Genomic DNA, 26,805 nt, shown 5'->3' with positions numbered 1-26,805 from the left:
CCAGCTTCCCCATATAGTGGCTATGTGATCGTGGGCAAGGCATTCAACTTATTTGTGCCTCAGCTTCCTTTATTGTAAAGCAGGAATTATAATACAGAAATAACTTTATTAGGTTGTTTTAGGAATTAAAAAAAAAAAAGTTGAAAGGCAAAAAGCACTTGAAATAGTGCCTGGCATATAGAATGTTAAATCATAGCTGATTTCCTATGGTCGCGTTCCTGATGGTTGGTTATCCCTGTGCCGGCTCGCCTTCATATCTCTTGCTTTTGAATCTTTTTCTTTTGAATCATGGAAGAGCTTTATAAGGATATTCTATACATAATGGACTCACTTTTCACAGCATCAATTCAGTTCTTGTTCAGTATGACTTTAATTATGGTGCTTCCTTTTAAATATGCTCGTTATATATTTTTATCCTTTTTCATCTAGAATGTCTTACTAGTATTTTGTTTTGTTTTCTCCAGCTTGTTCTCACATCTTTTTACCTGTTTCATTCAGGCCCTGTCTTCTTGCAGCCTACTGAGAATACCAACTTGTTTCCTGAAATTTTCTAGTGCCTACCTTAGATCTTTTCTGAAATCTGCTCTCAAACACTTCTAATTTATAGTCCCCTTTCCTTTGACTGTGAATGTTTTTCATATACTCAGTGTTAGCATTTCCGAATTTAGTGTTAGAGTGACCTGATCTTCCGCCCTCTACCCAAAAGCTGGGGACGCACAGCACAGTGAAGTGTGTGCGCCAACCACACGTGGAAAGTATCAAAACCTACGACTTCTGTTGGGTTCTTTTTTGCCAGGAATATGCTGGCAGACCAGCGTCGGACTCCACTGGCAGCCGGCTGACGCAGGCAAAACCATGCACTGCTGTAGGGCTGTAGAGCAAAATACAAGAACAACACCTCCCGGTTTCCCTTAGCATAAAAAAAAAAAAAAAAGTGGGTCGTGACCCATTTGAGAGTGCTGAAAGCAACAGGATGGGTCACGACCAGAATTCTTTACATGACAAAGGAATAGAGCCCTAAATAGAATGCAGGACAAGTAATGAGGCAAGTAATGCCCCGAGAAGTACCTGTGTTTTAAAACTATATGCGCGTGTAAATGCATATTTACACTGTTCGGTCACACAAACTTGGAAGTCCCCGCTTCCCGCAACTCCCACCTGCGACGTTGAGAAGCCAGTGACTGGAGGGGAGAGCTCCCGCCCGGTGCGATGGGAAACCGTACACGTTGGCTTTGGCCTCTGGGAAATGGAGTTCTGTGTCACGGAGCATTCTGGGAATCGTAGTTCTGCGAGCCCTCCCGGCACGGTGGAAAGCCTGCGACGTGCGGGGGCGGGGTTCTCTTCGCGCGACCGGAAGTGGCCGTTGAAGCCGGCAGTAGGCGTGAACAGAGGTTGGCGTCGGGGAAGTGCAGCCTCCTCGACTCGCTCCGCTAGGTCTGGTGATTGTCCTGGCGCTTCCGGACGCGGGATCCGTGCGTGTGGATCGCCCTAGAGGGAGGGAAGCCCAGGTATCACCATGGCAACCGCCAGCCTTGCAGCCGTGTGACGTCACCCTTCTCCCTGGGCTGGAAGCGGCGCCTGCGGGAGGGAGCTGGGGAGTCCTCGAAGGGGGCGCCCCTCGCCTCCCTCTGTGCGGGGCGGTCCCGCCCTGATCCCTCGGAGGGCTTTGTTCTTTTGTTCCGGTCTGGGAGGAAGGACTGGCGCGGGCCCCGCCCTGCTTGTCCGCCTTCCAGCTTTGCCACCCTGCAACAGGTGTGCCTCCCCGTCCCCGCGCCGGGGTGGGAGCCCGCAAGTGTGCGTGGAGGTGATGGGCCGGGTCTGGGGGCGCCTCTGGCCGGACTTGAGGGTCCGCACCAAGGCTCTCCTTGCCTCTGGAGCTGAACCTGCGTCCTCGAGCTCCGCTCTCTTTTTGTTCGGCGCGAGTGACTGTTCGGTGGCTCTCGGCGGGCACTTCTCTTTTCCAGGGATCTCTCAGCCGCTGTGCAAAACTCTGAAGTAGGATTGTGACGCATGCAGCTGACCCCGGGCTGTGTCTTTTAGGGCCGCCAGTCGCAGCGTGTGCAAGGGCTCATCTGAGCCCCAGACCGAGGCCCCAGCTGCAAGGACGCTGCTTGGGAAACCCGGTGTGCACGTTCCAGAGGAGCGGAATGAGCTGCTGAGATGGAAGGTAGTGGGCATCACGGGGGAGAGCGGGGTGATGGGCCAGAAGAGCAAATATCTGACAGCCGGCAGAGGTGGGAGGAGGGAGCCTTCTCGCAAGGATAGAGAAAAACTGAATTACATTAAGGTGTGAGATTCTTACTTAGGTTTATATGACGAGACTTGCAGGATGAGTTCATTCTCCCCGGCTTCGGGATGGAGAATGAAAAAGGAGCGATGATTCAGAATATCTGTGATCCTCGCATGACTTTTATTTCTTAAATATTAGAATGATAATCTTGTAGTCAGAAAAAATCTTGGTAATCAACCCTTCAGTACAAGAATAAAAGTAACCCTGACAGATGGCCGTTTGTTAAACCTATGCCTGGAGTGTGGCATTAAAGTCTCTATTTTGGGTGTAGACTATTCTCTTGGTGGCTCTTTCTTTTTTTCTTTCTTTTCTTTTCAAGACTTTTCTTTTTTTTTTTTAAGTTCATCATGTTAGGCAGAAGTGCCTTTCCCCTTAGCTTCTATGCTGGATCTTAGTTCTTAGTCTCCAAAAGCAAGAGACTGTTCTCTCTCTCACGTTATTGCCCTTCAGAATGTGAATTCAGCTGTTATAACTCCTACTCAGATTCTTTTCTTTTCTAAGCAAAACAGCCACACTTCCTCTCACGGATCTTCATATCTATTTGGACCTCTTTTCCCAAGACTCTCCCAACTGAGAGCATGCTTCTTAAAATGCATTGCCTAAAGTGAAAGATTTTAGATATGTTTATGATAAGTTCTATATACTTTTAGTACCTGTAAGTACTTTTTCCGGTTTGGATTATACTTTTGCTGTTTAGCATCAGATTATGTTTGCTTTGGAAACAATCAGTGATATTATGCTGTAAACTCTACATAAACCACTGTACATACACTACAATGAACTAGATTTCTGCCTGCCTTGTGTAAGAGAATTGCTTTTTTATCCCTAATATCACGATTTACATATATGATTGTTCAGCTTTTTGTCCAAGTTTTCCAGCTTGTCAGAATAATGATGAATCTTCACTAACTCAGTGTTTGAACTGTCCTTTCCAGCTTCGTGTCACTGGCATATTTAGTGAGTGTTCCTTCTATTTCTTCCTTCTTGTCCTTGAACAGATCAGTGTTAGGACAGAGCCAGGTGACATGTCACTATAGACTTTCCTCTGCATTGTCAGTGTTTTTACATTCTGTAGGTATCAGTATGCACTCAAGTTTGGTTTAACCTGTTCTCATACAATTTTTTTTAATTTAATATCATTAGAAATCTTAACATTACTTATTTACATAGGTTTGAGCCATACCTCATATTAATCCTTAATTCTTTTTTTGCAAGAGTGCAGAGAATCTTCTTACAACTGCAAGTGTATTTAAAATTTATCTCAAAACAAAGAGTTAATTGTGAAAATCAACTCTTTCATTATTAGCAGTAACAATTGTAAATTATAATAAAAATAACAATTCTGCTTTCAATAGCATCAAAAATATGAAACAGGAATATAATTAGCATGTGTGAGATCTGTACACCGAAACTACAAAACGTTGCTGAGAAAAATTTTTCCAGCTATACTGAGATATAGCTGTTGTGTAAGCATTGTGTAAGTTTAAGTTTTTCAGTGCGGTGACTTGAAACACTTGGATGTTGGGAAGTGAACACCACAGTGAGGTTAGTTACCCCATCTTTCACCTCACGTATTTGCCTTCTGGCGTGTGCGTGGTGAGAACCTTTAAAATGGACTCTCTTCAGCGGATTGCAGCTGTGTAATATGCTGTTAGTAACCACAGTCACCATGCTGTTCAGAGATCCCCGGAACTCGTTTATCTTAGAGCTGGGAGCTCGTGCTCTTTGACCAGCATCTCCTGTTTCCCCCCGCCCTCGACCCCTGGAAATTCTTCGTGTCAGCTGTTTTAGATTCCACGTGTAAGTGAGAGCATGCGGTGTTTGTCTTCCGTTGTCTTACTTCACATAGCACAATGTCCTCAAGGTCCACGCATGTTGTTGCAAATGGCAGGATCTCCTTCCTTTCTTTATGACTGAATAGTATGTCTGTGTGTGTGTGTGTGTGTGTGTGTGTGTGTGTATGAGACACACACACATATCATCAGAGCTGATAGGAATGTAAATTGATATGACCTCTTTGGAAAACAGTACAGAGGTTCCTCAAGAAATTAAAAATAGGGGATGCCTGGGTGGCCCAGTCAGTTAAGCAGCTGCCTTTGGCTCAGGTCGTGATCTCAGGGTCCTGGGATCAAGCTCTGCACTGGGCTCCTGCTCAGCAGGGAGCCTGCTTCTCCGTCTCCCTCTGGGGCTCCTCCTGCTTATGCTCTCTCTCTGTCAAATACATAAAATTTTTAAAAAATTAAAAATAGAACTACCATATGATCCAGCAACCCCACTTCTGGATACATATCCAAAGAAAATAAAGTCTCCTTGGAGAAGTACCTGCACCCCTGTATTTACTGCATTACTAATCACAACAGCCAAGACACAAGAACAAAACTATTTCCATCAGCAGATGAACAGATAAAGAATAAGTGATCTCTGCATTTCCATAGTGGCTATATCAATTTACATTCCCATTAATAGCACACAAAGGTTCCTTTTCTCCACATCCTCACCAATACTTGTTATCTTTTGTCTTTTGGATAGTACTCCTACTGACAGGTGGGAGGTGGGATCTCATTGTGGTTTTGATTTGCATTTCCCTGATGCGGAGTGATGTCAAGCACCTTTTTATGTACCTGCTGGCCATCCACGTCTCTTCTTTGGAAAGATGTTTATTCAGTCCTCTGCCCATTTTTAAGTTGGATTATTTGTTTTTATGCTATTGAGTTGTATGAGTTCCTTATACATATTTCATATAATCTATATCAAATACACGGTTTGCAAATCTTTTCTCCCATACCATAGGTTGCCTTTTCATTTTGTTGATTATTTCCTTTGCTATACAGATTTTTTTTTTTTTTTAGTTTTGTTTACCTTTGCTCATGTTGCTTGTGCTTTTGATTGAAAAGGTTGCCAAAACCAATGGCAAGGAGTTTTCCTCCTAACTTTTCTTCCAGGAGTTTTAGGATTTTAGGTTTTAAGTCTGTAACCTATTTCAAGTTCATTTTCATGATTGGTGTACAGTAGGGGTTCATTTTCATTATTCTGCATGTGATTATCACATGGTGGTATTCCTTTTTTTTTTTTTTAAGATTGTATTTATTTTTCAGAGAGAGAGAGGGAGCAAGAGCAAGCACAGGCAGACAGAATGGGAGGCAGAGAGAGAGGAGGAAGCAGGCTCCCTGCCGAGCAAGGAGCCCGATGTGGGACTCGATCCCATGACCTGAGCCGAAGGCAGCTGCTCAACCACCTGAGCCACCCAGGCGTCCCGACATGGTGGTATTTCTTACCACCATTTTTTGAAGACTGTTCTTCCTCCATTTTTCCCCCATTGAGTGTTCTTGGCTCTCCTGTCCAATATTAATGGGCCAAATATGCTGTTATGCTGAGTTTGAGAAGTACTGGTATTAATTCTTGCACTGTTAGATCGAGTTCACCGGTGAAACTGTCTTATACTAGGCTTGTTTGTTGTGGGGGGTTTTACTGGTTCAATCTCCTTACTCCTTATTTTTCTGTTCAGATTTTCTGTTTCTTCATGATTCCCGTTTTATTAGGCTATATGATTCTAAGAGTTTATTTTTTATAGGTTATCCAATCTGTTGGCATAGTAGTTTTGTCGGATCCTTTGTATTTCTGGAGTATCAGTTGTAATGTCTCCTCTTTCATTTCTGATTTTATTTAAGTCTTTTCTCCTTTTTACTTAGTTTAGCTGAAAGTTTTTCTATTTTGTCTGCCTTTTCAAAAAACCAACTCCTAGGTTCATTGATCTTTTAAATTATTTTTCTGGTCTTTATTTCATTTACTTCTGCCCTCATCTTTATTTCCTCTTTTTCTACTAACTTGTGGGCTTAGTTTGTTCTTTTTCTGGTTCCTTGAGGTATAACGCAGGTTGTGTATTTGAGATCTTTTTTCTAAATGCAGACATTTAGCACCTCTCAGAGTTTTTGCTACATCCCATAGGTTTTAATATTTTGTTTCCATTTTCATTTGTTTCAAAAATATCTTTTGATTTCCCTTTTGAGTTCTTCTTTGACCCTTTTGGTTGTCCCAAGGGTGCTGTTTAATGTCTACATATTTGTGGCTTTTCCAGTTTTTGATCTCTGGTTTCATTCTAATATTGTTGGAATAGACAGTGGGTGTGATTTTAGTCTTCTTAAATTTGCTAAGACTTGTTTTGTGATCTAACCTGGAGAACGTTTCTGTGTCCTTGAGAAGGATGCGTATTCTGGTGGTGTTGGATAGAATGTTCTGTAGATGTCTGTTAGGTCCAGTTGGTTTAAGGTAGGTTCAAGCCCAGTTTCCTTGTTAATTTTGTCTGGATGATCTATTTGTTGCTGGAAATGTATCCGAAGTCTTGTTGTCTATTTCTCTATTAGTATTTGCTGAGCAGATTTAGGAGCTTTGGGATTAGGTGCATGCGTATTTATGATTATATTCTCTCAGTGAATTGACTGTCGTTACATAATGACCCTTTTTGTGTCTTTACAGCTTGTGACTTTTAAGTCTGTTTCATTTGATACATACATAACTAGCTCTGTTCTCTTTTGCTCTCCATTTGGGTGGAATATCTTTTTCCATTTATTTACTTTGAGTCTAGTGTGCCCTTAAAACTGAGGGAGTCTTTTCTAAGGATACAGTTGGGTCTTACTTTCTTTATCCATTCAGCTACTCTGTTCCTTTAATTGGAGAATTTAGTACATTTATGTTTAATGATTAGTAAATAAGGACATACTGATGCCTTACTAGTCATTTTCTGGCTGCTTTCTACTTCCCCAGTTCTTTTCTTCCTCTTTTGCGGACTTCCTTTGTGAACTGATCATTTTCCAGAGAGGTATGCTCGGATTTCCTTTTCTTTATCTTTTGTGTGTCATACTATAAGTTTTGCTTTGTGGTTATCCTGGGGCTTACAGAAAACATCTTACAGATAAAACAGTCTGTTTCAGGCTGATTACTAACCTAACTTCAGTGGCATACAAAAACTTTTCCTTTTTACTGCTCCTCCCATTTTAATGTATTTGATGTTACAACTTACATCTTTTTATATTTTGTATTAATAAGTTATTGTAGCTATAGTTATTTTTAACAGTCTTGTCCTTTAACTCTTACTGCTGAACACGCAACTGTATTTCAGTATTAGAGTGTTTTGAATTTGACTGTACACTTATTTCTACCAGTGTGTTCTGTAATTTCATGTTTTCATTTCATTAATCAGCATCCTCTCATTTCATATTGAAAGATGCCTTTTGGCATTTCTTGTAAAGCAGATATAGTGCTGATAACTCCTTCAACTTTTGTTGCACAGGAATATCTTCCTCCATTTCTGAAGCACAGCTTTGCTGGGTAAAGTATTTTTGGTTGGTAGTTTTTTTCTTTCAGTATGTTGAATATATCATCCCACTCTGTCCTGGCTGCACGGTGTTTTGCTGAGCGCTCTGCCAATAGCCTTACAGGGCTTCCCCTTAAATGTGAGAGATTTTTTTCCCCCTTTTCCTGCTTTTATAATTTTGTCTTTGATTGTAGACAGTTTTATCATAATGTTTTATTTATTTTATTTATTTATTTATTTGTTTTTATTTATTTTTAAAAAGATTTTATTTATTTGACAGACACAGCAAGAGAGGGGCATTTGACAGACACACAAGCAGGGGGAGTGGGAGAGGGAGAAGCAGGCTTCCAAAGAGCAGGTAGCCCAATGTGGGGCGTGATCCCGGGATCCTGGGATCATGACTTGAGCCGGAGGCAGATGCTTAATGACTGAGCCACCCAGGCGCCCCCATAATGTGTTGCATTTTATTTTTTAAAGATTTATTTATTTGTCAGAGAGAGCAAGAGTGCTCACAGCAAGGGGAGCTGCAGGCAGAGGGAGAAGCAGACTCCCTGCTAAGTAGGGAGCCCAGTGTACAGCTCAATCCCAGGACTCCAGGATCATGACCTGAGCCAAAGGCCGATGCTTAACCTACTGAGCCACCTGGGCACCCCATCATAATGTGTTTTAGAGAAGATATTTTTCAGTGGAAATTATTTGGAGACCTGTGAGCTTCATGAACTTGGAGGTCCTAGTTTCAGCCAAGATTTGGGAAATTCTTAGCTATTATTTCTTTACATAAGCTTTCTGTCTCTTTTTCCTTTATTCTTCTGGGACTCCAGTAATGTGTGGATTGTTTAATGGTATTCTATTGTTTACGTAGGAGTTCCTCATCTTTTTCTCCTGCTCTCTTCTGAGTGGACAATTTCAAACTAACCTCTAGGGTTCTTTCCTGTGTGTGGTTCAGTTAGAATAGGTGTCTTCCATTGCATTGTTCATTTCATTGTGTTCTTTGGCTCTAGAATTTTTTTTTTTTAAGATTTTATTTATTTATCTGACAGAAATCACAAGTAGATGGAGAGGCAGGCAGAGACAGAGAGAGAGGGAAGCAGGCTCCCTGCCGAGCAGAGAGCCCCATGCGGGACTCGATCCCAGGACCCTGAGATCAAGCCCCATGCGGGACTCAATCCCAGGACCCTGAGATCATGACCTGAGCCGAAGGCAGCGGCTTAACCCACTGAGCCACCCAGGCGCCCCTGGTTCTAGAGTTTTTGTTTTGCTTTTTTGTTTATGATTTATATCTATTAAACTTCAAATTTTATGTATGGTTTTCTTAATTTCATTTAAGTGTCTTCTTGTATTTTCTTAGAGCTCACTGAGCATCTTTAAAACAACTATTTTGAATTTTTTTTTAATCGTGTAAGTCCTAAAGCTCCCTTTCTTTAGCATTAGTTATAGGAAAATTACTCTGTTCTCTTGGTGGTGTCATGTTTTCTTTCATGTTTCTTGAAGTCTGGTGTGATATCTTTGCATTCGAAGAGGCAGTCCCCTCTTCCTGTCACTGGCTTCCGGAGAAAAATACCTTCTGTCAGCCCTGTTAGGGATTCTGAGGTGTTCTCAGACCTTCTGTGGATCTGTTTCGCCCACTCTTCTTGTTTCCTCGTGGGGAGGCTTTCTTAAAATTGTACGCCTTCTCTCAGTCCTGCAGCGCTAGGCCGGGTGCGGACAGACTTGCATTTGCTCTCCTCTGGTACTGAATGCTCAGGCTTTAGTGCCTTTTTCCCAATCCTGCAGAGTCAGGCTGGCTTGTTTGCTCGCTAGCGGTCTCCCAAGTCTTGCCCTCACTGCCATCAGGGATGTATGTACCCGGGGGGTCCGCCATGGGAGGATGGTGTGTGTGCAGGTGCAGCAGGCAGAGTGCTCGGGGCTGCCCGTAGGCTGGCGGGGCGGATCTTCAGCTGAAGCATCCCCAGTGGCCCTGTGGCAGGCTTCCTGGGGGTCCACGAAGTGGCTCGTAGGATCTGAGGTCCTTTGTTACCCTCCGAGACACGGACTGCCGTTCCCCCAGCTGCTCCCTGTCCTCCAGTCACTCGGGACACTTCAGTGTTCTGGATGGATGAGAGGGAGGTGGGTCTTTCTGGTTGCAAACCGCACAGCTAGGGGCACTGAGGCCTCCCACATGCTCTTTCCTCTGTGGCAGGAATGATGGGCCAAGAAGGTCTCTCTTGGCCCGGGATGTGACATAGACCAAACGAAACCGCCTCTTACATCTTCAGTGCATCCAGTCCTGGGTGTTTTTAGTTTTTTTCGTTCTTTTGTTACTATTTTGTTTTGTTTTGTTGTTGTTGTTTTGTTTCCATCATGTGTTGAAACTTCCCTGTTGGACTCCTGGACTTCCACAGAGACATTCTCTTCCGTGGGTGATGGTGTAATCCATGTTTGGATCCATCCATTCATCCATCTTTGCAGGAAAGAGGATAGAAAACTCTCATTATGCCACCTTGTCACTCCTCCTCAATGTGCGCCAGTTACGTCTTTTATAAATGTGAATCAGCCAAAATGGTTTTAAGTCCTTGCTTTTTTTTTTTCTTCTTGGAATTTTTCACAGTTATAGTTTTCATGTGTCTCTGTCCCTAATAGTCATAATATTTATAACGTTTACCGAGCATCTGTTGTTGCCATTTACTGGAACCAACATAGTTGGTCTCCACAGGTCTCGCTCTTGTTGGTTCTGTTGGTTTCTGTTACTTGAAATCAAAAGCATCTTCCCTGAGACATTGGTCTTGATTCTGTTTTCCTAAAGTCTAGGTTACATATCTGTACACGCAGAACATTTCCTTCTGCTAAAAACTCTAAAATCACACCATTTTTTTTTCTCAAAATGTCTATTACAAATCAATTTTCCCTTAGTGAGCAAATGTAAGTCAAGAAAAATACATAGTTCCTTTTAGTGCTTCCTCTGCTTTCTGAGAATTGGTCTTTCCTGTGAGCCATTACTCTGAATAGAACTCTCCAAGAGCATAGTTTGTTTCTGTTTTCTGGACATGTAAGTTACATACATTAAGTGCACAACTCTCAAGTTCATTGCCGGATTAATTTAGGTGTCATACACCAGTGGAATCACCACCCACAGTAAAATGTAGGATGTTTCTGATGCCCCAAGTTTCTCTTTTGCTCCTGCCCAGTTACTACTATCCCACCCGGCAGGGGTGACCACTGTTCTGACTTGCATTGCCATCGCTCGAGTCTCTGTTTACGTGAGTGCAGGTATCGAGTTGTGTTCTTCCACATCTGCTCAGCATTGTAGGGTACATGCGTGTTCCTGAGTACATCAGTAGCTCATTCTTTTATGTTGTTGAATAACATTTTGCTGTGTGAAAATGTGGTTTGCTCATCCATTCACCTGTTGAAAGACATTTGGGTGGTTTCCAGTTTGGGGACATTTTGAACAAATGTGCTCTAAACAATCTTGTACAAGTCTCAGCGGTCACAAGCCTGGCACACGAGTGGAACTGCTGAGTTCAGAACAAGCGTATGTTTAACTTGGGTTTCTAACTGCCCAGCAGTTTTTCTCTGTGGTTGGTACCTTTCCTGCCCCAGCACTGCGCCGAAGTCCCCGTTGCTCTGTACGCTTGCCAGCAGTTGGTACTGACTATGTGAGTTTAAGCTTGAGAAATTCTGGTGGGTAGGCAGTATAAGTAATCGTGCCATTGTGATATATAATTTATATTAACAGCAGCACTTTAAAGGGCCTATGAGGACTTTTGGGAAGTAATCCTATTGTTTATTCAGATGTTCATAGCAGAGAAGGCAGCAGAAATACTTGGCTTTACTTAATAGGGAACAGACTGAACTGAAGGATACTGTACGTGTCCCGGGACAGACGAGTGAACGTTGACACTTTATGCCCTGAGTCTACCGAGGAGGGTACCAGTTACGTTCTTTGTGTTTTTAGATTCAGAGAAGTAAAGGAAACCGCATAGTTCTTGCTATTTTCACATGGGAAGATAGCTGGATTTAACAGATTGCTGGGAACAGCTCATCTGGACAGGATTCATTGTGGTTCCTTCTCCTTCTCCAGATCGGTCTTCTTTGGGGTCTGCCCTTCTCCAAGGCGAACGGACTCTCCTCGCGTCAGCCAGTTTCCAGGTAAGTGGGAATTCCTGAAAAGCAGTTTAGTCCGCAGAGTAGACTGTGTGTTTCCTGCGGGGTGGGGTGGGGGGTTGTCCATTTAAAAACCAGCACCAGGAATTTGCTCCAGGCTCCCAGCTGCCCAGTGGCGCCCGACCTCTGCCTCTCCAGCCTCACTAACACACTTACCTAAGCTCCTGCTTAGCGTCTGGTCATGCTCCAACAGTGACAGAGCAAAGGACGTACAAAACTGAGTCCTTTACTGGCATAGGCCAGATGACTGCTAAAACCAGAACAGGTGAATATAAACAAAGCTAAGCGAGTACCATGGAGAACAGAGAATGCAGGTATGTGCGGTCTGGAGGGCTCCGTTTCGAGGGGTATGGGTTTGGCACAGCCTCTCACAGGATGGCGGCCATTTGGATACTTAGACAAGTAATGAGGGGGGATGGGGTGATTTTAGCTTGGAGAAGATGTTGAGCAAAGGTTCACAATTAACAACGTGTTAAACAGGAATCAGAAAACTTGGGAGAGCCTGTTTATTTTTGGCAGAGGGTAAACAAATGATTAAATAAGTCGGAATGTGGCAGGCCTCAGATGTCTCGATGAGAAGTTGGAAGGCTTTCTTCTGTAAGCCATCCATTAATGGTTTTTGAGGAAGAAAGGGACAGGATACTCTTAGGAAAAACCAGGAACTGACTGAGACGTCATACAGAAAAGGTAACCCGTGTTGCACCGGGTATAATTCATCTCAAGGCCTTGCTTAATCAGCCTCCTTGTTCTTAGACTTTCCCCCTACTTCCTTCCCACAATGTAATCAAAGAAATGATCCCAGTTCTTCCCACTTTCAGCTCATGTACTTCTGGTGTCACTTTTTTATTGAGGTATAGTGTGATGATAAACTACATCTATTTGAAGTGTGTAACTCAGTAAGTTGTGACATACCTGTGCACCCATGAAACTGTCACCACAATCAAGACAGTGAATGTATCCAGAGAACACACATTGTGTGACTGGAGTCTCTCTGGATTTGAGACGTCTGTTGCTGTGACTGGTCTCCTTGAGTAAGTGAGCAGTGAGCCCTTGAACAGAATGTATGTTTTGCTGTTGTCGGGTAGAGGATTCTAAGAATGGATTAGCTTCCTTTTACCAGCTTAATGACTGAAAACAACACATTAACTCTACAGTTACAGAGGTCAGAAGTCCAAAATGAGCTGGCTGGGCTGCATTCCTCTGAAGGCTGTGGGGCGGCATCTGTCCCCTCACCTTCCAGCTTCTAGAGGTGGCCTGGGTTCTTGCCTGGTGTCTTGTTCCTCCGTCCTCAGAGCTACTGGTGTGGCATCCTTAAACCTCAATTCTTCACGACTCCTGCTCTGTGACCTTCTTATTAGGCCTCTTGGTGACACTGGGCCCCGCATGTCATCTGGGATAATTTGCCCATTTTAAAGTCCTCAACACCATCCCACCTGCAGTGCCTCTCGTTTTCAATAATTTCAATAATTTCGTAGTTTGGAGGATATGGATGTGGCCATCTGTGGGGGACTGAGGTCAGGTCACATCGGTGGAACGTTGTTCGAATGTTTTACATCCTTACTGATTTTGTCTACTTGTTGATTCATCAACTGTCGCGACGGGGGTACTAAAATTCGGGGCTGTCATGATGGAGATTTGTGCGTTTCTCCCTGCAGTTCTCTGGTTTTCCTGCGTGGATGTTGAAGCTGCTCCCGGGCGCGTAGGCATGTGGGATGATTACGTCCTCTTCGTCGTTTTCACTGAGAAACGAACTTTCCATTGTTGGCCCTGAAGCTTGCTTTGCTGTTTCATTAGTGTCAGTGTTGCATATCCTTTTTCATCCTTCTGTTTTAATTTATTTGTGTCTTTATATATATTTATAGGTAACACATAGTTCGTTGAGTTTTGCTTATTTCAGTCCAGTCTGGCAATCTGCCTTTTAATTGGGGTATTTATTTATTTATTTATTTATTTTTAGAAAGATTTTATTTATTTGACAGAGATAGAGAGCAGGACAGGGAGAGAGGGAGAAGCAGGCTCCCCACTGAGCAGGGGACCCCCCCACCAACGTGGGGCTCCATCCCAGGACCCTGAGATCATGACCCGAGCTGAAGGCAGACACTCAGCTGACTGAGCCACCCAGGCGCCCTCAGTGTGATTACTGATGTGAATATCATTCAGTTTTGTTTTTTTTCCTGTTCATGCTGCCTTTGTTCACTTTTTCTATTCTTACCTTCCTTTGGAAACTGAATATTGCTTCGGATTCCAGTTCTTCACTAGCTTACTAGCTATAAACCTTTGCTATTCTATTTTATAATTTTACGTTTAAAGATTTATTTATTTGAGAGAGCGAGCACTGGAGAGAGAGAGAGCAAGCGCCAGGGGGGTTGCTGAGGGAGAAGCAGACTCCCTGCTGAGGAGGGGCCCCGAGGCGGGACTCAATCCTGTCCTGGGATCTTAACCTGAGCCCAAGGCAGACATTTAACCGACTGAGCCACCCAGGCTTGTTGCTTAAGGTCTACATGTTTATCTCCACTTACTTTCCAGTGATACTCCCACTGAACAGAAGAACGTTCAATAGTGTTCCTCCATTTCTCTCTCCTCCCAGTATTAAATGCAATTTGTGGCACATGCTTTCCTTGTTCATGTGCTGTAAACCCCACAATATTTATTTTTGTTTAAGCAATTATCTTTCAAAGGGGTGTAAGATAGTAAGAAAGGAATTTCTGGTGTTTTTCATCTTTATGATGTATATCAGTGACTGACAGTTTGTGGGATTTTGGCCCCTGGGACGTTCGGAAATGGGAGGAGACATTTTGGTTGTTACAGCCTGCTGGGACCTGCTCCCCGCTCCTGGAGGGGTGATGCTGGCCATGCTGCCCCCACGATGATTTAAAAGAATGATTTGGGGGCGCCTAGGTGGCTCAGTGGGTTAAGCCTCTGCCTTCAGCTCAGATCATGGTCTCAGGATCTTGGGATCGAGCCCCTCATTGGGCTGTGTCTGCTCAGTGGGGAGCCTGCTTCCCCACCTCACCCCTCACCCCGCCCCGCCGCCAGCCTATAATCTCTAATAAATAAATAAAATCTTTTAAAAAAATGATTTGGTCCAAAACATCAGTAACAGTGAGGTTGAGAAACATCGGTGCTAGATCCTCATTCTCATCTGGTATCGTTTTTCCTTCTGCACGAGGGGCTTCTGCAAGGTTTCCCACAGGGTGGTTCACTGGTCATGAACTCTTTGAAGTTTGTAATGTCCGAAGAAGGCTTCATTTTGCCATTGTTTTAAAGTTATAATTGGGGGACACCTGGGTGGCTCAGTTGGCTAAGCAGCTGCCTTTGGCTCAGGTCATGATCCCAGCGTCCTGGGATCGAGTCCCACATCGGGCTCCTTGCTCAGCAGGGAGCCTGCTTTTCCCTCTGCCTCTGCCTGCCATTCTGTCTGCCTGTGCTCGCTCGCTCCCCCTCTCTCTCTGATAAATAAATAAAATCTTTAAAAAATAAAAAAATAAAGTTCTAATTGGACCGTTTTTCTTCTTTCTGGTATATAATGTTCCATTTTCTTGTTTGCATTGCTTCCAGCGAAAAAGTCACTGTCGTATTTTATCTTTGTTCCTTCACATTTATGTGTCTTTTTTCCTTGGGATGCTCGTAGGACCTCCGCTGACACTGGTTTGAGCTCGTTACTAAGGTGTGTCCGAGCATCGATTTCTCTGTGTCTCGTGTGCCTCTGGTTTCTCGAGTTTCTTGGGCCTGTGACCTTTCAAGTTCAGCAACCAGTGAGCTGTTGTTTCTTCAGACGGTTCTCTGCTCCGCTCCCCTCCTTCTGTTTTCACGGACTCCAGGTGCACACGCTGGGTCCCCTGAAGTCACCCACAGCGCCCCAAGGCCATCTTTTTATAAACGGTTTTCTCCTGTTTTACTTTTGATATTTTCTATTTTGTTGTCTTTGAATTTACCTTCCTTCTTCAATGCCGAACTGCCGGGGAGACAGTCGGTCGTGCTGCTCATCTCCCAGCGTTCTCACTTTCAGCTCTAGATGTTCCATTAAGGTCTTTTTAAAAAAGTCTTCTGTGACTCTGTTAACTTTTTGGACATCCAGAATTACAGTCCTAATAATTTTTAATGTTCTCCTCTCTTAATTTTAGTATCTTTATTAGTTCTGGGTTGGCTTTAATGGGTTAATTTTTTTCCTCATTAAGGATGTATTTTCCTGCTTCCCTCAGACGTGATAATCTCTGGACGGCAGACACTGTAAGTTGTACTTTACTGGGTTCTGCATACTTCTGTGTTCCTGTAAAATATTCTTAAGCCTCACTCTGGGGTTAAATTACTCGAAACTGTGTTTCTTTCAAATCTGGCTTCTAAGTCACATTAGGTGACGCAGACGGTGTGCAGTGCAGGGTCGCCTGGTGCTTCGAGTGTTTTACCCAGCATCTACGAACTGTGTAATTCGCCCATTTGACTGGTGGGAACAGAAACTCTATTTCCGCCCTTTATGAGCACCGGTGCTGCTCCCTGGAATCCTGGGTGATTGCTCCCCTGCCGTGGGGGTCTCACCACGCCTGCACCCTGAGGGGTACTATGCTGCGTACTCGAGAGAGAACCTCCGTAGCTCTCGTGGCTTCTCTCCTGGTGCAGCTTTCCTCTGTAGGGCTCTGTCCTTAGACCTCAGTGCCCAGATGTCTGCCGAGACTCCGCATCCTCCTCCCCACCCCCTCCCTGGTCTGAACCCTCGCCTGGAAACTCAGGCAATGAGCGGGAGCAATTGTGGGACTCTTGTTGCCTTACTGGTTCTTAGGGATCACTGGCCTTTGTTGTAGGAGAGTCACCGTCTTGGAAACTTGTTTCCTGTGTTTTGTCTGGAATTTTTTGGTTAGTTTCATACAGGAGTGCAGATCCAGTCTTGTTAGTCTCATATTGACCATAGCTTGATCCTTTTTATGTTGTTGTCTTTGAATTTATTAAAAACCATAAGCTTTATTAGGGTGAATCTAGCCCAGCCTCACTCCGGGACAGTTTCTCAGTGGCCCCAGGACCACTCTATAAACCAGTGACTTGCTAGAAGCACTCACCCAATGCTGGGCCATGACTTAGGACCAAAAACGATTACAGCAAAGGATACAAAACAGGATCAGAAGGAAAAAGGTCCTTGTGCATGGAAGCCAGAGAAATCAGGTGCAGGTCCTCCCTTTGTGAGCCCGGCACGCAGGGCCTCTGTTTGTGGCTGTAAGCCACAGAGATGTGCGGATGGCTCTCCCTGGGGGAGCCTGGGAGGCCAGAGTTCTTAAAAGGAGGCCACCCTGGGGCACACACCCGCTGTTAAGAGCTCTGGGTGCCGAGGGGCTTTCAGGCTCAGGTCATGGTCTCCCTTCTCTTGGGGTCGCTGTTCTGTCCTGCCTGCTGTTCAGATACAGAAACGTTTCTTCGAGATCCGTCGCTGTGGACACTGGCAGACCTAGTCCACCTGCTCCCTTGTGGTTAGAAATCTCACGAGCTGACTTAGCCATTTTAAAACAAAATTCACTCACCCAGTTTCAGATACAGACTAAAGAATAAGTAGGACGTCCCGGGACCGCCTCCAGCTCCCAGACACACTCCCTCCGGTAACACCGCTACTGTCGTCTTTCAGATCTTCTCTGTCATTTACATACAAACCTTCATAGTCATAAACATACACAGGATCGTGCTGTGCAGACTGGTCTCGGTATCACGCGTGTTTCCTAATCCGTGCACAGAGACAGACTTCATTTTTAAAATGGCCACTAAAATCTTTAAAAAAAAAAAAAAAAAGAGGGGGAGCACCTTGCTGACTCATTGGGTTAAGCCTCTGCCTTCGGCTCAGGTCATGATCTCAGGGTCCTGGGATCGAGTCCCGCATCGGGCTCTCTGCTCAGCAGGGAGCCTGCTTCCCTTCCTCTCTCTCTGCCTGCCTTTCTGCCTGCTTGTGATCTGTCTGTCAAATAAATAAATAAAATCTTTAAAATAAAATAGCCACATAAGGCGCTTTAGTATGGATGTGCCGTATGTCCCACGTCCTCCAACCGCGCTCCTACAACGGACACGCACGTTTGCTTTTCATCCTCTGGAGCCTGGCAAGGGTGCTTGAGCGCGTCTTTGCCCTCTGAGGGCTTCTGAAGACCAAATTCCTACATGTGACAGAACGGGACTAGATGATGGGTGCATCTGAAGTCTGGGTGGATCCTGTCATGTTGCGCCCCGGGCAAGACTGACTCAGCGCCCTGGTCCGCGGGTGGGCGGCCCAGCCGGCCTCTCTAGGCCCATGGTGGTCGCCGACGGGAGCGCATTCTCCTGCTTCTGTGGCATCGTCATGGGTGTGCCGCTTGTTTGCGTTGTTGGCTTGTGGGTTCATCTCTTTTGCTACTTACGGAAATTCAGAATATTGCCTTTTGTTTCTAGTTTTAGAAGTTTTATATTTTTATGTGGTTATATCTGTCAGTCTCTGAGGATTTTTTCTTTCTATATTTTAAGCTTTTAAACCCTTTTATCCTATTTTTGCCTTTTCTTTAAAATTCTACTCCAACAGAAATTTTCGTGTGCGCCGTGAAGAGACTCACCTTAATTTTTTTCTCAAATAGTCATTTGTTATGATACTATTTAGTGACTAATTCAGCTTATTTTAGCTAATTTGAAAGTTGCTTAATCCTCTTCAGTTCTTAGAACCCTGGATCTGTTTCACTGAGTCTTAGTCCATACTAGGCCACTGTTTTACTTTCTCTCCTGCTATCCCTACTTTAGGTATATATAAATAATAGGGCAAGTCTCCTCCCCAAATTCTTTCACAACTGTTTTTGGTTATTCTTAGGACCTGGAGGTAGGTAGGACGTCTACTGTTGTTGGTAGGAACACTGTAATACTTCATGTACTTAGAACACAGAGATGATGGTGGTCAGCGTGGCCGACACTAACCTAGGCCAGTATGCCGGACCCTAAATGAAGAACTTTCTGTTGAACATTCCTTATTAATTTCTCACAGTAACCCTATGAATGAGGTACTGTTTTTTTATTCATTTCACAAAGAGGAAACATCAAAGCCATTTCTCAGATTGCCCTGTAGCCGTCTTGCCTTCCTTCTGTCCGTACTGCAAACTCCACCCCTTTCCTAGGTGGCGGCTTTATGGCTAAGGAGAAATCTGTTTGGTATTTCAGGAGTCCGTGACCTTCAAGGATGTGACAGTGGATTTTACCCAGGAGGAATGGAAACAGCTGGATCCTGTCCAGAGAGAACTGTTCAGAGATGTGACACTGGAGAACTACACGCACCTGGTCGCCATAGGTGAGGGGGGTCGCTGGGCTGCTGGTCCAGGGCGTGCCGCAGGAGGGGTCTCTCGGGCTTCGGTGAGTTTTGGGCTTTAATGAAGTTAAGGAACCCAAGATTCCTAAATTCTGAAAGGCTGTGAAAAGGTGTCTCCTCTCCTAGCAAGTAGAAGTACAAACAAGTTAATTTTCCTGAGTCCACATCGGTTCCCATGTTTTAACCATATCTGGGGATGTATGACGTCGAGCTTTATGTGCTCTTCCTCCTGTCGGACGTGTCTCTTGTAGCACTTTGCTCCTGTAATCAGGCACCTTTTCCCCCATGGACAGGACTCCAAATTTCCAAACCTGACGTGATTTCTCAGCTAGAGCAAGGGACGGAGCCGTGGACCGTAGAGCCTGGCATCCCAGGAGGTGCTTTCGGAGGTGAGTAATGGGCACCTGCTGGACAGGTGTCATGGACTCTGACCATTAGCCTGACGAGAGGGTTTTCTGTCCAAAATGCAGTCGGACTTGCTTCTCTTTAGCATCTCCTGTGGAGACCGGAGAACCCATCTGGATTCTCAGGGCTTTGTCAGAACACTAACCGTCTCTACATGTACTCTGTTTGCATACTCCGCCCAGAGGTGGTTTCCTTCCTGCTCTTTTCTGAAGGCAGCCCCTTGACCCGCACTCTGGATTCCACCTTTCCCCACCTCCTTTGGGACCCTGGTCTTCTAATTCAGCCCTTACCATGTGTTCCGGCCTGTAGGCTCGATGACTAGGACCTCCCGACAGACACAGTGCCCGACACCCACATGCTTTTATTCTCCATCCTTTCGGCCGCCATCCAGTCCGCCTCCCTGCTTTCCCAGCCACACTCTCCCGCAAGTGAGCCCCATTCCCGCAGTCTCATTTATCACTTGTTCCTTAAGCTTCTGACTCTACCCTTGAAGTGAATAGTTTTCCTGTAAACCATGAATTCCCAAACTGCACAGAGAGGCACTTGAAAGATCTGAGCCTGAAAAAATACACTGACCTTTCACGCTAGGTGAGGGACAGAGCTCCAGTGTCAGTGAGGGGAGAGTACGGGCTCTTTTTGTGGGGAGAAAAGAAAGCACTCCATGTTCAAATGTGAGAAGTGCTGGGTCATCAAAATTCTAGCAGGTTTCTTAACTGAAAGGCCACCCAGATTTCTTAAATACATAACAGGCCAGATGAACTTCCCACAGGATTGCATAGAATGCAACCTTCCTCCCCCACCCCCCAACCAAGAAGGCTTTTCACACTGCGCCCTTTAAAATCTTCCTCTTAGAAGATGGTTTCAAGGAACACAGTTTAGAAAAGTGACTTTAGAAAAATTAAGAGCTTTATTAAACCACGTTTAACTTTTGAAAAGTCATTTTATTACAAATGAAAGTTTTAAAAAGCCCCAGATTGAGCAGATAGAAAGCAATTTAAAAATATTTAACTGTGTACCAAAAAATCTTAGACTTTTCACAAAACGCTTCAGCCATCACCAGAGATATTTAGGTAAAAATCGCATTAGACACCTCACATTGCGTGGATAACGTCCATGGTCCCGGTGAGCCAATCGGTAGGCAGGAGACGATCGCTTGAAATCCTTGGCCCCGTTCCTTGGTGGACTCCTGGTTACTGGAATGGGACCCCACGATGGCGGTCCTGGTAAGCCAGCCGCTGGCCTGCGCTTCGCAGCATTCTGAGCGGATGTCACTGCTGGCTTGGCTGCTTCTATCTCTGGAAGAAGAACGCACAGCTTTACAGACACGTACAGGTACCTGGAAGTTGTAAGTGTCCCTAAAGGGCGGTGGCTGCTGGTCCTGGGGCCTTGTCTGCATTCTTCTTACCCTCCTCATGCCATCATCTCTGGACCCGTAGAGACCCAGCCCCCGCAGAATCCTGACGTGCATCTTACCTCATGGCTCCACCTTGGTCTCCTGCGGCCTGGCTGTGAGCCCCCCAACAGCTGCCCCACGCGCAGAGGTGTGGCAGTACTGGGGCCAAGGCCCACAGCTTTGCAGCAGTAAAATGAGAATTCCTCTTCGCCCTAGAAATGGTGGTGTTCGGTCTGGCCTTCTGGAACGCTCTGGAATCCTTCATTCTTTGCCCTACACAGATCTAAGGCCGGCGTGGGTAACGTCGGTCACATGCTCGTTACTTTCAGCAGCAACTCCAGCCATGGCTGGATGCCCTTTTCCCCTTTCACAGCCTCAGACCCATGGTCTCCGTATTCCTCACTGTGAACTACTTGCAGAACGTATTTTTTATGGCCAGCTGCTGTACAAATAGGTCTTTCTGGTGTCATTCTGCTAATGGAAATATACCCATTCCTTGTACTGCACAACCGGCCATTCCGCCAAAGTGCGAGTCTGCGCTGAAGGGGTCCGGCTATTTCGGGTCGGCCTGGGCTTCCAGATGCCCTGCCTGTAGCCAGGGCACCCGGAGCAGAGTGGGTGGAGGGCTGTCCTGTGTCTCTGCCTCACGGCACACTCTTGCAGTGACGATGGTGGTAACTGTGGTCCTCTCCTGTCACCAGTGGAACCGAAGAAACGTGTTATTACACAGCTCTGTTTCCGTACTCTGAATCTGCCAGCACAGATTCCCTTGCTGCTTCAGTTGTCCTATCCCTGGCCTTAAGCAACATTCCACCTCCTGGTTATGTGTCTGTCTGTTATTTGTGTGCGGAAAAACTGCTCTCATTAGTCCGTTTTAGTCCGTGCGTTACCCTATCTTCAAGGGACTTTGCCTGCTCTGTTCTGTTCTCACAGACTTTACTATTGCTTTTCCTGTTCTTTTGGTGCTGTTCGCGCTGATCCTCCGTGTATCTGAACATCTGGGTGGTTCTACTTCTGGCATCTTCCGCCCCCACAAACACTATAGTCTGGTCCCTCAGTTCTCTTCCTAATTCTCTGAATGCCTAGAGTGGAAGTAAGCCCTCTGTCTGCGCCGCTCCCATTCCCCGCAGAGATGCAGCTGTGGGCTCAGGTCGGCGGTTGACAGCAGGGCCTAGCGGGCCGGGTCTTCCCCGGTTGTCCTCACTTGAAATCTTCCTTCACAGACTTCTGTTTGCTGCTGATTGGCAATCAATCCCAGCTCAGACTTGCTTTAGTCTCCTCTCCGCCATCTCTCATCTCTGTGGTCAGTTCTAATTTACTGTTACCTTCCTGGTTCCTCGAAATCACCTATGAAACTGAGTGTGAGACATTCCCTTGCCACTTTCATATTTGTTGTTATGCTTTGCTCTTTCCAGCTTTACCCCTAATGGCTATACCGGGACATCCTTCAGATTTCCTAAGGGCTTCAATTTTAGCTTCATGAGGTCCTTCCCACAACAGCAATGATTTTTCCCCTTTAATACAGAGAATATAGACATTTTCTTTCTCTTTCAGACTGTGAGACAAGACCAGAAAAGAGCAGATCAGCCCCAGAGCCAAACATCCCTGAAGAACAGCCATCTCAGGAGGCAGTCGTGGAGAAGCAGCGAAGGGATGATCCCGGTAGTCCTAACTTTTCGGAGAGTTGGGAGTATGAAAGCAGTGTAGGGAAGCACCAGGCAAGCCGACAGACGCCAGCAGAACGGAAAGTCACGGAAAAGACAATGCCTGCCTGGGAGAGAGGCCCTGTGACGACCGACTTTGCAAAAAGCATCAATGTGAGTTCAAGCCTTTTAACACGAGAAAAAGCGTCAGAAGAGACCTCAACTAAAACGAGTGCCAAACAGAATGCAAACCCAGTTAAGAAAGAGAAATCGTGTAAGTGCATCGAATGCGGGAAAGCTTTTAGTTACTGTTCGGCTCTTATTCGCCATCAGAGAACACATACAGGCGAAAAGCCCTACAAATGTAACGAATGTGAGAAAGCCTTCAGCCGGAGTGAGAACCTTATAAACCACCAAAGGATTCACACCGGAGATAAACCGTATAAATGTGATCAGTGCGGAAAAGGCTTCATTGAGGGTCCGTCTCTTACTCAACATCAGAGAATTCACACTGGAGAGAAACCCTATAAATGTGACGAATGTGGGAAAGCCTTTAGTCAGAGGACCCACCTGGTGCAGCACCAGAGAATTCACACCGGGGAGAAACCATACACTTGCAATGAGTGCGGAAAAGCCTTTAGCCAGAGGGGCCACTTCATGGAACATCAGAAAATTCACACCGGAGAGAAACCCTTTAAGTGCGACGAATGTGACAAAACCTTTACCCGGAGCACACACCTTACTCAGCACCAGAAGATCCACACGGGCGAGAAAACCTACAAATGCAACGAGTGCGGGAAGGCGTTCAACGGGCCCTCGACGTTCATCCGCCACCACATGATCCACACCGGGGAGAAGCCGTACGAGTGCAACGAGTGCGGCAAGGCCTTCAGCCAGCACTCGAACCTCACGCAGCACCAGAAGACGCACACGGGGGAGAAGCCGTACGACTGCGCCGAGTGCGGGAAGTCCTTCAGCTACTGGTCGTCCCTGGCGCAGCACCTGAAGATCCACACCGGGGAGAAGCCGTACAAGTGCGCCGAGTGCGGCAAGGCCTTCAGCTACTGCTCGTCGCTCATGCAGCACCGGCGGATCCACACCCGCGAGAAGCCCTTCGCGTGCAGCGAGTGCGGCAAGGCCTTCAGCTACTTGTCCAACCTCAACCAGCACCAGAAGACCCACACGCAGGAGAAGGCGTACGAGTGCAAGGAGTGCGGCAAGGCCTTCATCCGCAGCTCGTCGCTGGCCAAGCACGAGCGGATCCACACCGGCGAGAAGCCCTACCAGTGTCACGAGTGCGGCAAGACCTTCAGCTACGGCTCGTCGCTCATCCAGCACCGGAAGATCCACACGGGGGAGCGGCCGTACAAGTGCGGCGAGTGCGGGCGCGCCTTCAACCAGAACATCCACCTGACGCAGCACCAGCGCATCCACACGGGCGCCAAGCCCTACGCGTGCGCCGCGTGCGGCAAGGCCTTCCGCCACTGCTCGTCGCTGGCGCAGCACCAGAAGACGCACGCGGAGGAGAAGCCCCACCAGTGCGGCCAGTGCGACAAGGCCTTCAGCCAGAGCGCCCACCTGGCGCAGCACCGGCGCGTCCACACGGGCGAGAAGCCCCACCCGTGCGGTGAGCGCGACAAGGACTTCAGCCGCGGCGCGCACCTGACCAAGCACCAGACGGCGCTCGCAGCCCAAAAGCCCTGCGACGGCCGCGAGTGCCACAAGGCCCTCAGCCAGCGCCCACGCGCACGCTCCGGGGACAGACCTTTCGGCTGCGGCGACTGCGGGAAAGCCTTCCGGTACCGCTCGGCCCTCAGCAAGCACCAGAGGCTGCACCCGGGCATCTGACGCAGGCCGGTCTGCTCGGTCCCTGGCCGCGTCGCCAAGGAGTGGAGCGATGGGAGAAGTGGGGCGGGCCCGAGGGCCTCTCCTCCGTGCGCTGGGGCGTGGAGAGGACATGGGCTGGGGCGACCGGCTGTGACGTCTGGCAGCTCGGGGACACTGCAGAATGGCACCATTTGACGCTTCGGTTTGCTCTGTGAATGAGGGAGTTGGATAGAGGGTTTCAGGGGCTGTTCGGAGTTTTCTATCCCAATTTTGTATATTCACAATCTCTTTGTGATTAGGATTACTCTGCGTCAGCGCTGGGCTCTGTCGCCTCTAGAGTGTGTCTGTCTCTGCATGTTTGGCTCATAGAAAGCATTTGTGCTTCAGCAACTAGACGGGGACCTGTGAGGCTCCTGTTCTCATGCATTAAATAACTGGTTCCTAATAAAAAGAATTCTAAAGCATTCTTAAGTAATTCAGATTGTATACTGGCTCACCTCAGGGCGAGGATTCAACCTTAGCATCTTAGGAGTCGGTCACCACCATGGAGACGGTTTGCAGCTAAACCAGCGCTACTCCCCTTCATTGAACAGTGGACTCGCTGCAGGGCCTTTAGGAAATTCTGCTGCCAAGGCCCCACCCTTGGAGAGGGACCTTGGGAGGGATCAGGATTCGGTGTCTTTTTAAATTCCTAATGTGCAGCCCAGAAGGAGCTGGCGCAGATCCCCCACCCCTGTGGTCAGTAGCCTCCGGTGGGCCCTCCCAGAAGCAGCCATCATTTGCACACATAATTTCGACTGCCCCCTTGTTTTCTAAGTTGGGTTCTCACATGCTCTGGGAGGTAAGGTTAATTTATTTCCTCACCAGAGTACAGAAATTAAACAGCTGTGTAAAGGTCATTTTATTGGCTTTTCCTTGGCCCCAGACACCAAAGGCAGATGGCAGTGGTAATGACATGCGTGGCTGTGGGCAGCTGCCAGCCTGCACGGCCACTGAGGCAAACCCGGTCAGGATAATATGTGAGCTGAGCAGTACTGGAAGAGACAGGCCCGTTTGATTTCCTCCAGATCTAGTCTGATTACCGGGCAGCTCTTTTCAGGGCAACTGAGGATTTTCCATCCTGGCCTTGAGAATAGAGAGCTCTGAGAAGAGAGGGTAGCACAGAAAAGCTCTACTCTTCTACGGGCGAGGTTTGGGGAGAGTGGGCACTGCAGATTCTCACAAGTGGAAAAAAAAAATCAATGCAGTCTTTATATAAATGCCAATGACCTACCCTGGAATCCTGCCCCTCCTTAAGTGGAGGTGTCTGACAGTGAAAAGCAGATCGAATTCAGGAAATTATGTAGCCATTTTAAATCTCAGGACCTTTCTCTGTTGTAATTGAAACATCTATAAAGGAATGTCACCTTGGTATTTCTTAGTTTCTCAAGGCTTCCATTATGTAGGAATTCCAGTCCTCCCAGCACAGAGGTGGAAATGAGCAGGATCCAGGGTACGCTTGGGGTACAATCAGAACCCCCTCCCCCGGCCACGGGACAAGGAAATGAAAGTTCAGTACCTGCGTGAAGGGTCCTCTCCTGTCAAAGGAGATCTGAGAATGGAACACACCAGAGTCCGTCTGGAATGGGAAGACTCCTGTCCTGGGGCCACCGATTCCTAAATGGAAGAGGTCTGATGAGATAACGTGTCACTCGCCCGGAAAGGTCCCACTTTGTTCTTTTCTCCACAGATGCCATCAGATTCAGATCCCGAGCCCCCAGAGTGGCAATCACTGCCGGACTCCGTTCTCTTCTGCCTCGCTCTGCCTGCCTGTCCCCCATCTGCCCACGTCCCTCCCAGGTCATACCAGCCTGCAGAGGGGAGAAGCAGGGGGCCTCCAGAAGTTAACAGGACCTAAGTTTCCATATCTTCTTTCTGAATAGCTCGAAAAGTCCTACTAGTTTGTCCCAGGACACATGCCACGTTCCCAAGGGGCAGTTTGCAAGTCCTGCTCCTACTCTGACACGGCCACCAAATCTGCCACAGTTGTGAGTGAAGGTGTTCATCACCTGACTTGTCCCCTCGCCACACGTTCCTCCCCACCCCCCTGACCCCGATTTTAAGAGCTGAGAGAGGAAGTTCCTTTAAGTGCTTCCTTGGTCCTTTTTTCTTAATTTAGTCACTCACATGCCACAAACACCTGTAACGTAACTGTGGAGAGTAACATGCTCTCTCCTATGGTGTCCTACTAGGCAGCAGAGTGAAACTAAAACCTAAAGGGGAGAACTGGAAGTTAGAAATTCAGCCTTTTCTTTGAACTTGGAATCAGCCCAGAAAACTAGGAGCTCAGTGCACATGAGAGGTGGACCAGGAATAAAAAGATCTCAGAAATAACCCACGAGCCCAGACAATACTTTTAAGAGAAATTCTCCACCATTCACAAGAAATCCTATGGCTTCATACATAGTTTCTTCCCGTCCATGTGCTTTAATAAAAACACCTTTCTGCACCGATGACATCAAG

At 46.6% G+C, this 26,805-nt stretch overlaps 1 protein-coding gene and 1 long non-coding RNA gene across 6 annotated transcripts; one reads left to right on the top strand and one right to left on the bottom strand.

The window, feature by feature from the left end:
* Positions 1–1,057: 1,057 nt before the first annotated feature.
* On the bottom strand, positions 1,058–2,032 carry LOC309865321. Its single transcript, XR_014312029.1, has 2 exons — positions 1,870–2,032; positions 1,058–1,488 (listed from the first exon to the last, which is right to left on the bottom strand). It is a non-coding gene; the product is annotated as an uncharacterized lncRNA (long non-coding RNA).
* ZNF184 (zinc finger protein 184) lies at positions 1,363–24,767 on the top strand. Of its 5 annotated transcripts, none has more exons than XM_082731577.1 (7): positions 1,373–1,508; positions 2,041–2,167; positions 11,662–11,729; positions 15,923–15,974; positions 18,891–19,017; positions 19,329–19,424; positions 22,388–24,767. In XM_082731577.1, the coding sequence occupies exons 4-7, from the start codon at positions 15,924–15,926 to the stop codon at positions 24,322–24,324; spliced, it is 2,211 nt and encodes a 736-aa protein (XP_082587703.1). In that variant the 5' UTR covers positions 1,373–1,508; positions 2,041–2,167; positions 11,662–11,729; position 15,923; the 3' UTR covers positions 24,325–24,767. The 5 variants fall into 5 exon arrangements, with proteins under 5 accessions (XP_082587701.1, XP_082587703.1, XP_082587704.1 ...); XM_082731578.1 differs by having other exon boundaries at positions 1,467–1,752; XM_082731575.1 differs by lacking the exon at positions 15,923–15,974 and having other exon boundaries at positions 1,363–1,508.
* Positions 24,768–26,805: the final 2,038 nt, after the last annotated feature.

This window comes from Mustela nivalis (genome assembly GCF_964662115.1).
Source record: "Mustela nivalis genome assembly, chromosome: 5".
NCBI classification, from domain to species: domain Eukaryota; kingdom Metazoa; phylum Chordata; class Mammalia; order Carnivora; family Mustelidae; genus Mustela; species Mustela nivalis.
The sequence above is the reverse complement of the archived record's forward strand: the minus strand, read 5'-3'. Positions and strand labels throughout refer to the sequence as shown.

Excerpts from the sequence above, each read along its gene's own strand:
- ZNF184 (XM_082731575.1), top strand. Across the intron at positions 11,730-18,890 it reads TCGCGTCAGCCAGTTTCCAG|GAGTCCGTGACCTTCAAGGA; the intron begins GTAAGTGGGAAT and ends TTGGTATTTCAG. Across the intron at positions 19,018-19,328 it reads CACGCACCTGGTCGCCATAG|GACTCCAAATTTCCAAACCT; the intron begins GTGAGGGGGGTC and ends CCCCATGGACAG.